Source organism: Gallinula chloropus (genome assembly GCF_964237585.1).
Source record: "Gallinula chloropus genome assembly, chromosome: 1".
NCBI classification, from domain to species: domain Eukaryota; kingdom Metazoa; phylum Chordata; class Aves; order Gruiformes; family Rallidae; genus Gallinula; species Gallinula chloropus.
Genome location: NC_140085.1, coordinates 215,445,354 through 215,459,761, shown reverse-complemented (window position 1 = coordinate 215,459,761; position 14,408 = coordinate 215,445,354). Strand labels below are relative to the sequence as shown.

Sequence of the window (14,408 nt, the reverse complement as noted above, 5' to 3'; positions counted from 1 at the left end):
TTCCTGCCTGCTCCAAGCTGGATTCCGTGAAACTCAAGGATCTCAACCTTGAGCACATCACAGGCTGGGAGGTTTGGGGTCTGGGGAGCTCTTCCTTGTGCTGCAGCCCAGCCTCCTGCGCAGAGCAGCTCAGAAATCCCCCCTGTCCCCAGTGATTTGGGCAAGCTCAGAGGTGCTGGGTGGGCTGGGATGTGTCCATCACACATCCCACCGGAGCTCTGTGTCCGTGGGGCATCCCAGTATCACTCTGAATGTGGAGCTCCAGGACCAGCCCCGCCAGGTAGGCAGCAGCAAGCAGGATGATGCCTTTCAGGTAGAGCCCAAATCCCCCAAATCCCCAGGGAAAGGAGCTTTGGCCCGTTGGCCAGCCCAACTGCCTTCCTGGAGCACGATGGTCCCAGCATCCCTGAGCCCATCCTCCCCTTTCCCTGCCTCCCACTGCCCCCCCCACCCTCCAGAGTCAGAGCAGCACGCTCAGAGCCTGAGGAAATGTGGATGTCTTTATTGAGTGCAACAGGCAGAGCTGCCCCCACGGGGTTTAGTGGTACTTGTAGGCCAGAGCGTGGGCCACCACGCCGACCAGCTTCTGCCAAGTGGCCTGGCAGGCAGGAGTGAAGTCCTTGGTGAAGTGTGTGGCCAGCACAATGATGAGGATGTCTCCCAGGAGCTGCAGGGGAAAAGAGAATCAGGTCAGTAGGTGCTGAGCGCTGTGCAGGACGCAGGGAACAAGGGCTGGGGGAGCCCAGCAGCTCTGGTGGGTCCTGGTGGGACCCAGGGAAGCTCTATTAGCCAAATTGTGTGGGAAAATATCCCTGTGCTGACCACAAGCACCTGCTCTGCCTCACACCCACTTCTCCAGCCTCCTGACTTCATTTCCAGGCACTTTCTGCCTTTTATTTTTCTTTTTTCTGCTGTGGAACCCCATACCTACTGAGCAGAGGGTCAGTGTGAGGTCTGCCTGGCTCATCCCCAAAGCCAGGCTTAAAGAAAGGCTGAAACAGAAGCCGTGAGTCACACCCAGCCTGAACCACTCCATCTCCTCACCCACAGAGCCTTCTCACCCCCCTTTTGCTTCCTTCACCTCCTGCTCCTCATCCGCGGCCCTTGTCCCCGTGCTCAGACCTCCCAGTCTGCACCCCTTCCCATCAGTGCCCAGTCCCTGACCATCCCACACTGGCTTTTCCCTCTCCCACATCCACCAGTCATGAGGGGAGCCGAAGCGGTCCCTGTCCTCGGGGCCAGGAGGTGCCAGGGCCCGTGGCACCAGGGCAGCGTGTCCCTCCATGCTCTCACTCTCAGCCCCTTTGACCTCCCTGCATCCTTCTCCCACTTTCTCTGGGCTTCCAAAGCATCTCCCCTGTCTGTCCCCAAGCCCCTCAGAGCCTGGAGCCCGGCACTGTCAAATGCCCACCCTTCCCCTCTACCCAGACCCACCCAAGATACCCCCTTTTCCACTCTTTAACTAAAAACTATGCCATTTAGGCTTCTTTGATACCCTCCAGGCACTGAGGTGTTCTTCAGGACGGAGGGACAGAGGGTCAGCCCCCCAAGCCCAGCTCACCCTGAAGTTCTCGGGGTCCACGTGCAGCTTCTCACAGTGCAGCTCAGACAGCTTGGAGTAAGTGGCCTTGAGGTTGTCCAGGTTCTTCACAGCTTCCCCGAAGGAGGTCAGCACTTTCTTGCCATGGGCACGGACCTTGGGGTTGCCGAGGATGGCGGTGGGGCTGGAGAGGTTCCCGAAGTTGTCAAAGAACCTCTGGGTCCAGGGGTAGACGATCAGCAGCCTGGGGAGAGATGGAGGCACAGAGGGGACACAGACACGTTCAGGCTCCGGGTTTCTCCACGCAGGCTGCAGCTGGGCAGGTGCCCAGGAGCTGCACCTACCTGGCCAGGGCCTCGGCTCCGCATTCCTCCACGTTGACCTTGCCCCAGAGGCTGGCGATGAGCTGCTTCTCCTCGGCTGACCAGTGCACCATGGTGTCGGGCAGGCGGCTTTGCTGCGAGCTGCAGGAGGACACAGACCCCGTAGCTGAGCCGCAGACCCCAGCGAGGCTTTTATGTGCTGCCAGCAGCTCCTCCCCGCCCCGCGCCGCGGGGTCATTGGCTGCGGCCGGGCTGGGGGCCACACCAGCGCTGGGTCGGGCTGTCCATGGGGTGGTCAGCCCGCAGCGAGGTGTGGTCTGGCTTAACCTTGGGGCTCCACAGCGCCAGGGAGGACAAGCACCCTCTTATCTCCCTCTCCTTCCCCAGGACTGTGTGGGCCCACTGCCCCATGCCCTGCAGCCCGCACACGAGGTCCTTAACATCGGCCTCGTGCCCCCTGCTCCCCACCTTCGGGTTGGATCAACAGGTTCCCGAACTGTGAGGGGTGTTTTCTGAAGAGGCAGATGACCTGAGTGATGGGCTCCAGGCTCCACACGCCCTTCTGCACAGGGGGGCTCTCCTGGGGATGCTGAGCGCTCGCCCTTGGCCGCAGCTCCGCACACACAGGCTGCAGAGAAGCCCTTTCTGCTCTCCTGAGCTGGCACCTTCCATCAGGGGAACTGGGAAACATCAGGCTGTCAGCTCAGCCCCGCTGCTCCATGCCCCATCCAGGGGCTGGAGACCCAGGGATGCTCATTAAGGCGTTAATGACGCAGAGGCACCCTGCCTGTGCTCCAGGTTTGAGGAGCCCCCGGTGCTGGGACAGGCTGTGAGGGGGGTGCAGGCTCCTCTGCTCTGTTAACGAGGGTACGGTGTTAATGAGTCAGGCTCTCCCAGATCCCTGCTTGGAAATGAAATGCCTTGCCCAAGGAGAGCAGGACCTGATGTGCTACAGCTGGACCAGCAGCATCCACTTCCATCAGGTCACGGTGTGACCAAAGGCTTTGGCTGGGCCCTGGGTGTCACCTTCCTGGTGAAATACAGGGGGGATTCCCTGTTTCTCAGCCCTGGGTGAAGCTGTGCTCCCACGCTCAGAGGAGGTGCAGAGCATCCTGACAACACCCCAGGGCTGGCTGTGGGCAGCCTCGGAGGTCTGGATGACGCAGAGGCACCCTGCCCGTGCTCCAGGTTTGAGGAGCCCCTGGTGCTGGGGCAGGCTGTGGTGGGGGGTGCAGGCTCCTCTGCTCTGTTAACGGGGGTACAGTGTTAACAAGGTCTGGATGAGACCTCCAAGGCTGCCCACAGCCAGGCCTGGGGTGCTGTCAGGATGCTCTGCACCTCCTGCATCACCAGTCACAGACTGATGCTGGTCCATCGATCTCATCGGAGCTGCACTGGGCAGGGGCACAATCCCACTGCCGTGATCCAGTGGGGATGTTTGGCATCCATAGTGGCGTTTCAGCTCCCTGCCACAGGCTCCTAGGAGGCACTGCTCATTTTTTTACATTGCCCAATCCGAGGCAGGGCCCTCAGGCCCCTTTCTGCAGGAGCAGGTTGCTGCAGGGGTCTGATAACAGGCTGTGGAGCAGAGGCTGCTCAGCACCGATAGTTGTATCGCAGGGGTGGCCAGCGCTCGCTTTAGTTCCTCACCTAAGGAGCAGACACACAGTCACACACCCTCCATCCTGGAGGAGATCTGAAGACGTCAGAAGCTCTCGGTTTTCAGTAAGAAAGAGCTCAATGGGTGAAATCAAATGTGTACAACCCTAAACCCACAGGCAGATGTTCCCATCGCCAACCACGCGACTGAGCAGAGCGCCGACCGAAGCAGCTGCACACCCAGCTGTGGGGTGGCATCACACGACCCAGCATGGCCATTCCACCCATCCCCTCCCTCGTCCTGCATGTCCTGGCAGGCACACATGGGAAACAAAACCCAAGCTGCTCCTGGGGCTGTTGTGGGTAATGCCTTCGCCCCATCTGTGGCCAGAGTCTCCCTGCCAGCTCTGCAAAGCTGAACTTTGAAAAAGAAAAGATAACGATGCTTTTCCTCTGCGTTTGAGCCAGCAGCCTGGAAAAGGCTCAGGGAGGGGTGAGGGTGAAGCAGGGACAAGCAGGACATCAGTTGCAGAGGCTGAGAGTACGGTATTAGCAAGAATCTGCTGTCCTCCTGGACTCTGGGAGAGCAGCAGTGAGAAGCCTGGAGTCCTGGTCCTGTGCTTTGATCTCGGGTTCTGGTCCCATCCTTTGACCCCTTCAGGGGCTGGTTCTGCTGGTGCAGATGTGGGAGCAGGACCATCCTTCACAGGACGGTCAAGAATGGTGACAAACTGCTGCAGGGAAGGGGGGAGGATGAGGAAACAGCAGAGGAAGAGATGCTGAAGTCCTTCCAGCTGCTCTGTCGGGGCAGGCTCGCTTGGCACTGATGTCCTGTGTTGATCCCTTTTACTGGCTTCTGTTACACCCACAGTAACTCTTTAAACTCCCTGAATCCCATAGGATGGGCACTGGTAGAAAAGGAGCCACAGCAGGTGAATCATCTGGCTGACCAGGTCAGGGCCACGTGGGAGACTTGAACCCCTCTGGATGCAGAGAGCCCGTGGTAGGAATGACCTTGCGCCGCTGTAAAATTCACAGGAGCTCCAGCCCAGTCCGACCCACCAGTCCTTCTGGCCGAGTCCAGTCTAGCACTGGTGCCTTGACCTAGCTTGAAGGCCAGAGCTGACTTAGCCGATGGTGCTGGTGCCCAAAAATGGTGCTTGGGGAAAGAGGGGACACTGTCCCGGGGAACCCCGAATGGGCCATGGCAAAGCCTTCCCAAATGCCTGCAGAGAAGGAGGAAACGGGCACAGAATCAGAGAGTCACAGGGCTGGAAAAGACCTTTAAGATCATCAAGTCCAACCAATCCCATCCTCAGCTAAACCAGCTCCCTGAGCACCTCATCTCCCCTCTGTTAAACACCCCCAGGGCTGGGGGCTCAGCCCCTCCCTGGGCAGCCTGTGCCACAGCCCCACCACTCTGCCAGGGAAGAACTTTGCCCTCCCAGCTGAGCTGACCCTGCCCTGGGGCAGCTTGAGCCCATTGCCCCTTGTCCCATCTCCTGTCCCCTGGCTGCAGAGACCATCGCCCACCTCTCTGCACCCTCCTGGCAGGGCAGGGGAGGTGGGGAGAAGGGCTCCCCTCAGCCTCCTCTTCTCCAGGCTGAACACCCCCAGCTCCCTCAGCTGCTCCTCAGAGGATTTGCCCTCCAGCCCCTTCCCCAGCCTGGTTGCCCTTCTCTGCACTCGCTCCAGGACCTCCCTGTCCTTCTGGTGCTGAGGAGCCCAGAACTGGACCCAGCACTCCAGCTGCAGCCTCCCCAGTGCCCAGTCCAGGGGCACCATCCCCTCCCCAGACCTGCTGGCCACGCTGGGTCTGACACAAGCCAGGATGCCCTTGGCCTCCCTGGCTCATGTTCAGCCGACAGTCACCCACCTCCCCAGCTGCTGTCAGCCCTTTCAGGTGTGGTCAGTGAGGAATGAGGGGCAGTGCGGGGCCGCCGCGGGCCGGGCTGAGGGGGCACGAGGCCTGGTTACCATCCTGAGCATGAAAGCAAGGAGGGTGTCTGCAAACACAGGCCTTTGCCTTCAGAGAGACAGGAGAGCAGGAAAGCCCTCAAGTTGAGGAGGTGCAGAGTCGGAGCTGATGGGGTTTGTGGTGAGCAGGCAGGGCCTGATGGCATCACCACAAGGAGCTGGATTTGGTTTGCCATGGCTCATCGCCTGCAGCCCTCTGCTTCCAGAGCAGAGAGATTCGAAACTGCTTCTCTGCCCTAACAATAAGCCAAGGGAAAATACAGCTGCAGGGTAAAGGAATGGCTCTCTGCCCCGGATCTCTCAGTTCAGAGCCAGGTTTAACCCTTCGCACTCCTTAGGCCTGGCTCTAAGAGGTGCAGAGCACCCCTCACCGTGACTGAATGTCATGCCACACAATGACTTACCACACAAACATGGTGCTTGGTGTCTGAGTTGGCTTCCAGCCTTTTCATAGGCACCTCAAAGCCCATCCAGTCCCAACCCTTGCCGTGGGACACCTCTCCCCAGCCCAGGCTGATCAAAGCCCCATCTAACCCCCTGGCACCTCCACCTCCCTGGGCAGCCTGTGCCAGGGCCTCATCACCCCCCTAGGGAAGAATTTCTTCCTAATATCCAATCTAAATCTACCCCTTTCCAATCTAAACCCATTCCCCCTCATCCTATCACTCCATGCCCTTCTGAAAGGTCCCTCCCCAGCTTTCTTGTAGCCCCTTCAGGGACTGGAAGGTGCTGGTGAGATCTCCTGGAGCCTTCTCTTCTCCAGGCTGAACAAGCCCAAAATGCTTTTACAGCGCTGCTTTAATTCCATGGGACATCTCCTGTGCCTGATGTGACCCTGCCTGGATGCTGGGTCTGCCTACAGGACACCAGGGCACAGCCTGACTCTGCTCACACTTCCCCAGCCCTGAAGTCAGTCCCATGTCACAGGCCAAGGGGGTTCAGAGCTGAGAAGGGCAGAGAGGCACAAGGGCAGGCCCAGGAGCCTGGATATTCAGGGAAAAGCGAAAGGTTTGAACAAGCAGCTTCTGAGTTACCCCTCAACACAAGAACCTGGGCAAAAGCAATCCAGAAATAGGCAAAAACAGCTTGTTTTTATTCCTGACCAGCTGTCTCGAGGCAGCTGCGCTTCCCCTGCCCGTAGCCGAGCGGGTTTGCTCTCACCCCACACCCTCGCTGGGCTCACGGCACAAGAAGGACACTGGCTCCAGGCAGGAGGGTCCAGCCTGTGTCTTCCTGCCAGAACCTCTGCTCTGGGCCACACCACGAGCCCACGCGAGCTCTGGGCTGGAGGGGACACCCGGGTGGGACAGCTCAAGCCAGGGCATGGTTGTTGTGCTGGTGGGGCAGGGTCTGAGGGAGCCGGGGGCTGTCTGGCTGCAGCCAGGCGTGTGACAAGTCTGCACCACGGACACGGCCGCTGCAGCTTGTCCCAGAGCAGGGCTCTGCCGTGCTGGGTCGGTACAGCATCCCCGGCAGCGCCGCAGCGTGATACCCAGCTATCGGGCCGAGAGGGGCCGGCCCAGGCCCCACCGCCCCGGCCGTGCCCAGCTCCCCCTCTATCACCGGCGGGCAGCCCATCGCCGCCCACGCCCTGCGAGCCCCAGGCCAGATAGCTCCTCGCTGCAGCCCAAGATAAAGGCCAGCGCCCAGCAGCCTGTTTTCTGCCCCTGGATTTAGCAGAAATGGGCGGCATCGTCCGTGGGGCTGGAGTCTGGCTCTGGCTCAGCACAGCAGTGCGGGTCCAGCCAGAGATCAGCTGCCACTGTTTGTGGGACACCACACACCGGGGTGCAGCCCTGGTACCACGGGGTAGGCTGAGTTTTCCACCCTTTTCCTCCCTTAGGGCGGGTGAGAGGTGTTACAGGACCACAGGGACCGCTGGACATCCCTCACCGCTGCCAAAGGCAGACCCCACACCAGAGCAACGTGTACCAACGGGTGAGGGGGACAGGGCCTGACTGGGTCACCGAGCCTCCCCCTCTGCCCCTCTAAGCAAGGTGGGCATCCCTAAATGTGTGTCCCCCAGGAGCCCTGCCAGAGCAGGAGGCGAGCTGAGGAGTGGGAAAGGGATGGAAGAGCAGGCCTGCAGAAGACATCCTCCTGAGCTGTGGCTAATCCAAAGGTGCTGATCCAAGGGGGTGTGCAGTATCCCTGCGGATCTGCAGGCACAGGCAGTGTCCAGGGCTGGGGTCTGTCCTGCTGCCCGTGTCCTGCTGAGTCTCTGCACTCCGGCAGGTCAGTGAGGAATCACCCTGGTCTCAGCTGCTTTCCCCAGTGCAGTTCTGCTGACACGGGGGTCAAATCACAGTTGTCAGTTCAGGAGAGCAGAAAGTGGCCAGAAAGAACCCCCTGCCCAGGGCTGGGCCCTCCTGGGTGCTCCACAGGCCCAGGATGGGAAGAGGTGCAGAGGGGGTCAGGATCAGTCCATGGAGCAGAGAGGGTCCGGGATGCCCTGCCATGGGATGGGACAGGGAGGGAAACCCCCACGGGAGGGAGCCCAGCAGTGCCAGGCAGGTCACAGACCGTCCTTGGGGCTGTAAACAAGGGGCATGAAAACAAATCTGGGGGCTTGTGCAGTGTCCTCAAGGCACATGTGGCTCCGACTCTGGGGAGCCAAGGGTGTCCAACGTGGCCTTCCTCCACCTCTCCCCAGCCCTGGCCCATGGGGAGCGCACTGGGAGGCCGGGCTGCTCCCTGCTGCTCCCCACACCTTTCCTTGCTGCTTGGGCAGAGTCTTGAGGCAGGAAGCAGAGGAGCCCACTGCTCTGGGAAGAAGCTTGGCTGTCCTGGAGCAGGCAGCACTCCAGACATCAAACCCCACAGACCACAGCGTGAGGGCAAATGGCCTGTCCTCACCCCGAGCACCCTTTAGTCTGAGGAGCAGGTTAGCTCTGAGGGACCTAGCCAGTCCCACACCAGCTGCAGGTCCCTCAGCTGCAGCCCCCCCAAAAAGCCCCTGGCACTGGGTCACAGAGTCATGGAATCACAGAGGTGGGAAGGGACCCTCGGAGCCCACCCAGTCCCCCCTGCAATGACAGGGACATCTTCACTAGAGCAGGGTGCTCAGAGCCACATCCACCCTGACCTTGGATGTCCCCAGGGATGGGGCCTCCCCCACCTCTCTGGGCACCCTGGGCCAGTGTCCCACCCCCCTCAGCATGAAGCACAGAGCCGTGTCCCAGTGCCAGGGCTTCAGCTAAGGCAGGATGATGCCCTTGGGGGAGGAAGGCTGCAGAAGGAGGGCATTGCTCCAGGGGCTGCAGAACTGCACTGCTGAGCTCTGACCGGGACTTCCCTCCTCCTCTCTGTGGCAGGGGACCAGCTGGGCCAGGAACACACTTTCTCCAGGGGTTATGTGCTCCCCTGATGCTTCCCAGGCCCTTATCCCTGGCGAGGGACAGAGCCAGACCTGTCTGTGTTGGGACTTGACTTTAGGAGGTGAGAACTGACCCCAACTCAGCACCTGCTACTCATTCGAGTCTCAAAAGTGGCTCTGAAGATGGGGGGGACACCTGGGGACACCCCTCTGCAGCCGCTGAGCCGCTGTTGGAGGGCCACCCACACCACGTACCCTCACAGGGGAGAGCAGCCCCTGCCCCAAGGGATGCGCCAGGTCCCTGGGGGGGGCATCAGCTGTCCCACCGGCTGTCCCACCACCCCTGCAGCCCTGGGGCTCGTGGGTGAACCAGGGTCTGGCCTGAAGGTCGTTCCCAGCTTTCCCCAGCACCAATCCAGCACCCCAGCATCGTCCCCAGTCCCAAACAACCCCATCCCCTCGGAGCGGAGACAGAGCTCAGGGAACATCCCACAGACCCTCCTTCCCCCCACCCCAGAGGGATGCTTTGTCTGGAGGCTCCCCCCAGACATCCAGGCAGCGGGTCAGCCCTGAGCCCAGCATCACATCCTCATCCTGGCAGAGCCGGCTGCGAGCCCCCTCCCCTGCCCCGGACCCCATCCCGCTTCCCTCAGCGGGGTGCTCCGGCCCTCCCTGCCCCAGATGGGGTGCTGGGTGCCCGTGGCAGGGTGCTGAGTCACGGCAGCCCGGCCCGGGGCTGGGGTGCAGCGATAACCGGGGCGGCACAAACAGGCGCCCGGCTGCGGGGCGATAACCAGCCCTGATCCCCCGGGCTCCCGTTCTGCTGTGTCAGACTTCTGACGAGGCAGAAAATGCTTCTGCTGAGGCAGGGCAGCACCCAGATGGAAAATATTTAGTGGGTTTGGGTTTTTTTTTATTTATTTTTCAGTTTTCCTTAGCGAAGGTGGTGGCCAGAGGGTGGCCCTGGGCCGCTCACCACAGCAGCAGCGTGGTTCTCCTGCCCTCCATCCCTGGGGCAGAGCCCCTGGCAGTGACCCCAAAGGGATGGCAGGACGTGTCCTGGCAACCAGACCCTCTTCTTCATCCTCCCCTCTTGCCCTGTTGCAAGGGGGGTGGGCGTGGGGGCTGGTGTGTGTGTGTGATGGGACCAGTGGGCTCCCCTCCGGTGAGGGAAACTGAGGCACCAAGCATGGCAGCTGCACCCAAAGTACCACAAAACACCCGTGGCAGAGCAGGACCCCCCTGAGGAAAGGGGGGCAGTTGCTGTCCCGTGCTCTGCTCCTTCACCAGCCGTGCCACAGGCTGTCATCTTCCTCAGACAGGAGGGTCTGGTGTGGGTGGGACTGAGCGGGACCCCGTGCAGGTGGGTGCTGAGCTGGTGGTGCCTGGGCCCTGAGGAGCCTTTGGGTGAGCACGGTCTGGGGGTGATCCATTCGTGATCAGGAGCCCTGCACTGCCTGGGCTGAGCTCCCCAGGACGAAATTCCCCTCCCGCTGTCCTGGGGTCCTGGTGTTTTACGTCAGCCCCTCCCGAAGAGGCACGTGGGATCCAGAGGCACCATTGCTGCCCTTTTCCCCTCATGTCTGAAGTGTGGGGTGCCTGGGGCAGCCCCTGTGTCTCCTCAGGAGAGAACAACAGACCTTTGGGCTGACACAAGGGAAAACAAACCCACAAACCCTCTTTTTCCAGGCGGGGAAACTGAGGCACGGGGGGGGGGGGGGGATATAAAAAGCAGGGTTGTCCAAGCGAGAGTCGCTGGGCACCGTGTGAGGTGTGTGCGGCTTTGCCCAGGGGAAGGTGCATCAGGGCTGAGGGACCCACAGACCCCCCACCCTGTGTGGGTCCCCAGCCGGGTGCCTCAGGAGGCAGCAGACGCCCTGTCAGAGCCCCAGCGAGCACCGAGCGGCCACGGGATGGATCCTGCTCCCTCTAGTGTCAGTGAGACCCCACAGCATCCCAACGCCGAACCAGGGGTGAGGGGGGAAACTGAGGCACGGCCCTGGACACACGCCGTGCTGCCAGCCTGCCCAGTGGCTGTGTCCAGTGGTACCCAGCTCTCACTGGCCCATGCTCCCATCAGTGACTGGGATTTCTAGAGCAGGTGGTGGGATTCGGGGGTGGGGGGGGGGGGTGTCTCACTGCAGCCTCCCCGTCCCTGAAGGGACCCCAGGAACAGCAGGGGAATGGGCTTGTTAAAGGGCAGAGACTGGCAGGACAAGGGGCTGGAGTGAAGCTGGAGGAGGGAAGGGGGAGAGGAGAGACTGGGGGGAAGTTCTGTGCAGAGAGAGTGGTGAGGGGCTGGAAGGGGCTGCCCAGAGAGGGGGTGGGTGCCCCGTCCCTGGGGGTGTCCAAGGCCAGGTTGGCTGGGGCCCTGGGCACCCTTGTGTAGCTCCAGGCCTGGAGGTCGGTGTCCCTGCCTGTGGCAGGGGGTTGGAGCTCTGGGACCCTTGGGGTCCCTCCCAGCCCAGACCAGTCTGGGGTTCTATGCTGTTCTGGCTTTTCTGGCCAGGGAACCAAGTCCCTTCCCACTCCTTCTGGGTCTGAAGAGACGCACAAGGACAGACTTGGTGGATGAATTTCCTTGCTTCTCCCTTTTCCTCCTCTGCACCCCTGTCACCCCTTGTCTCAGGGACTCTGACACCCACCTTTTCAGTGGGAATCCCACAGGCACAAGCCTTGGGACAGATGATACTTCCTCACAGAGGCAGCAGAGCCCCTTGGAGCTGGGCTGGGAAGGCTCTAAGGTCACCCCTGGGCTCCTGGGTTTGCAGGAACGGGCTCATCCAGGGAAAACGCCTTTCCCAGCGTATCCCCTGGCACAGGTTAGGGTTAGGCTTAGGGTTAGGCTCTTGTGCCTGCAGAGAGTTCATCTGCCACCCCTAACCCTGCCTCTCAACTGGAGGAACTGGGAGCAAGGTCTGTGCAGTGGGGTGAGATCCTGGCTCTGTGTCCTAACCTGCAGCAGAAGTTACGGGCTCTGCAGGGAGTCTGAGGTCAGCCTGGGCTGTGCTGGGTCTGTGTGGGCTCTGCTGGGCCAGGGCAGAGGGAGGGGGCTCTGCACCCCTTTGCTGGCCCCTGCCCAGAGCCCCTGCTGGAGCCTGAGCCAGCAGCCAGCAGAGCTCCCTCTCGGCACTCCACGCTGAGCAGAGAGAAACCCCAGCTATCCAGAACGGGGGTTGGGTCTGCTTAGCCCCCCCCCAAAATAAGGCACCTGCCCCAATCCTGGGCCAGGCGCCTCCCAGGCAGGACCAGATCCAGCTCCTGGGCTCAGAGAGCTCCAGCTCGGTGCTTGAGCAGCAGAGCTGCTGAGGCTGCTGCCCCCAGCCTGGCTGGTTCCCCCCAGCCAGCCAGGAGCTCTGACACCTGGGGTAAGGAAGCTCCATCAGGGTGACAGCACAGACACAACGGTTTGGGTATCAAAGGGACCATTTCCCCAGTGCAATTCCTCCTCACCCTACAAGTGCACCCATCACGCCCCGTGCAGCACATCTCTGCGTCGGAACCGTAGGCTGAGGGGAGGTTGGAGGGGACGTGGGCTGGTGTTGGACATGGGAGGGCTGGAGAGGTGGTTGGACTCGAAGATCTTGAAGGTCTTTTCCAACCAAAACCATTCCATGATTCCAAGGCCACCAGTCCCCCCTGCAGTGACAGGGACATCTTCACTAGAGCAGGGTGCTCAGAGCCACGTCCACCCTGACCTTGGAAGTCCCCAGGGATGGGGCCTCCACCACCTCTCTGGGCAGTCACCTCTCAGGTCTCCTTCCCCACCCACAGAACTGAGGTGGGGCTGGGAACACCCCGGAGGACCCATCTGTCCATCCCCCTGCCACGGAGCAGGAGCTCCTCACCCAGAGCACCGCCGGCCTGACTCTGGGGAGCGGGATGCTGGCAGGAGGAGGATGGGGGCTCTGGGAGGGGTCTCCAGGGTGCATCCCCTGGCAGGGACACAGAGCTGCACTGCACAGGGGTTGATCCATCTTCCCTGAGCCCTGAGCAGCAGGGAGCCCTCCTGCTCCCAGGCCACTCCTGCTGCCAGACCAGCCCTCTCCCACCGGGACCGCTCAGCCTCCTATAACTGCTCCGCTGCTGCCGGCCCCAGGGTCTGGCTGGTCCCTCACAGCAGAGCTGGAGGGAAGCTGGGGGTGGCTGTGGGTGCAGCGGGTGAGTGGGCGCTGGGCTCCCTCGTTGGAGATCGCCCTGTGCCGCTGGTGAGGGCTCGGCTGGGTCCTCGCTCCTCCCAGGTGTGGACAGTGACACCGGCCCCGTTCACCCTCCTGCGGACCCGCCCGTCGCAGCTCCCCGAGGTGGGTGTCGCTCCAAGGAGCCGCGACCCCTCCCCAGAGGGCTGGCACGGAGATGGGGGGACCTCTCCGGGACCCCAGACTCCTGTCCCCCTGCTTGCAAAGGGGAGTTGCTGCTGGCTGTGCAGCCCCTTGCCCAGCGCAGCCGGGGGAGGTTGCTCAGTGCCAGGGAAGCGCCGGGGTCCCGCAGCTGAAAGGATTCGCCCCTGTTGTGCTCTTCCTGACAGGCTGAGGCATGTGGGAGCTCAGTACTGGCCTGATCTGAGGTCTGGGAGGGTTCCCCCCACCCCCCCCACCCACCCCAGCCCTCGCTCTGCCGCTGCAGAATCAGTCCAGGCTGGGGGGAGCTGCTGGAGAGGAGCTCCGGGGAGAAGGACCTGGGGGTGCTGCTGGGTGACAGGGTGGCCATGAGCCAGCAGTGTGTCCTGGGGCTGAGAGAGACAATGGGATCCTGGGGGCATCAGGAGGAGTGTGGGCAGCAGGTGACAGGAGGGGATCCTCCCCCTCTGCTCTGCCCTGGCCAGGCCCCACCTGGAGTGTTGTGTCCAGGTCTGGGCTCCCTGGGATCAACCAGCCAGGGATCTCCTGGAGAGAGTCCAGAGGAGGGACAGAGATGCTGAAGGGCCTGGAGCATCTCCCCTGGGAGGAAAGGCTGAGGGAGCTGGGGCTGTTCAGCCTGCAGAGAAGAGCCTGAGAGGGGATCTGATCACTGGTTCTCAAGAGCTGAAGGGTGGGACCCAGGGGGCCATGGGCAGCCTCTGCTCAGTGTCTGTGGGGACAGGACAAGGGGTGATGGGCTCAAGTTGGAGCACAGGGAGTTCCCCCCAATGTGGGGAAGAACTTCTTCCCAGTGAGGGTGAGGGAGCCCTGGGCCAGGCTGCCCAGGGGGTGTGGAGTCTCCTTCTCTGGAGAGATTCCAGCCCTGACCTGTCCTAGGGACCCTGCTTGGGCAGGGGGTGGGACCCCATGGGCTCTGGGGGCCCTTCCCACCCCTGTGATTCCGTGATCTCCTTACAGCGAGGGGAAGGCCTCTCTAGATGACGTTAGACAGCTGATGTGGACCAGACTGAGCCGACCTGGGGCTGTGGAGACCTCGGCACCCCTCGCTGGGGTATGTGGTGGATGGTCCTTCACAGGCAGGTGTGAGGAGCCCAGTTGGAACCGTAGACTCAGAGGATACATTAGATGGGAAGGGACCTTCCAAGGCCATCAGCCCTGCAGTGACAGGGACATCTTCACTAGAGCAGGGTGCTCAGAGCCACATCCACCCTGACCTTGGATGTCTCCACCACCTCTCTGGGCACCCTGGGCCAGGGTCTCACCCCCTCATAGCAAAGAACCACGTGCAGAGA

The 14,408-nt window shown here is 61.8% G+C and overlaps 2 protein-coding genes across 2 annotated transcripts in view; one reads left to right on the top strand and one right to left on the bottom strand.

Annotated features, from left to right (window-relative positions):
- Nucleotides 1–538: 538 nt before the first annotated feature.
- LOC311205027 (hemoglobin subunit rho) lies at nt 539–1,976 on the bottom strand (the record flags this gene model as incomplete). The annotated part of the gene is made up of 3 exons (XM_084279316.1): nt 539–667; nt 1,562–1,784; nt 1,885–1,976. 3 exons carry the CDS (start codon nt 1,974–1,976, stop codon nt 539–541), a joined length of 444 nt encoding a protein of 147 aa, XP_084135442.1.
- Nucleotides 1,977–7,121: 5,145 nt separating this feature from the next.
- Nucleotides 7,122–14,408, top strand: part of LOC311188947 (uncharacterized protein) — a gene marked incomplete at both ends in the record, with an annotated part of 20,052 nt that continues 12,765 nt past the window's right edge. Inside the window, 4 exons of the mRNA XM_084260520.1 lie at nt 7,122–7,203; nt 7,283–7,377; nt 12,997–13,059; nt 13,284–13,293. Of these exons, the coding sequence (XP_084116646.1) occupies nt 7,122–7,203; nt 7,283–7,377; nt 12,997–13,059; nt 13,284–13,293 (250 nt within the window). The remainder of the gene's footprint in view (nt 7,204–7,282; nt 7,378–12,996; nt 13,060–13,283; nt 13,294–14,408) is intronic.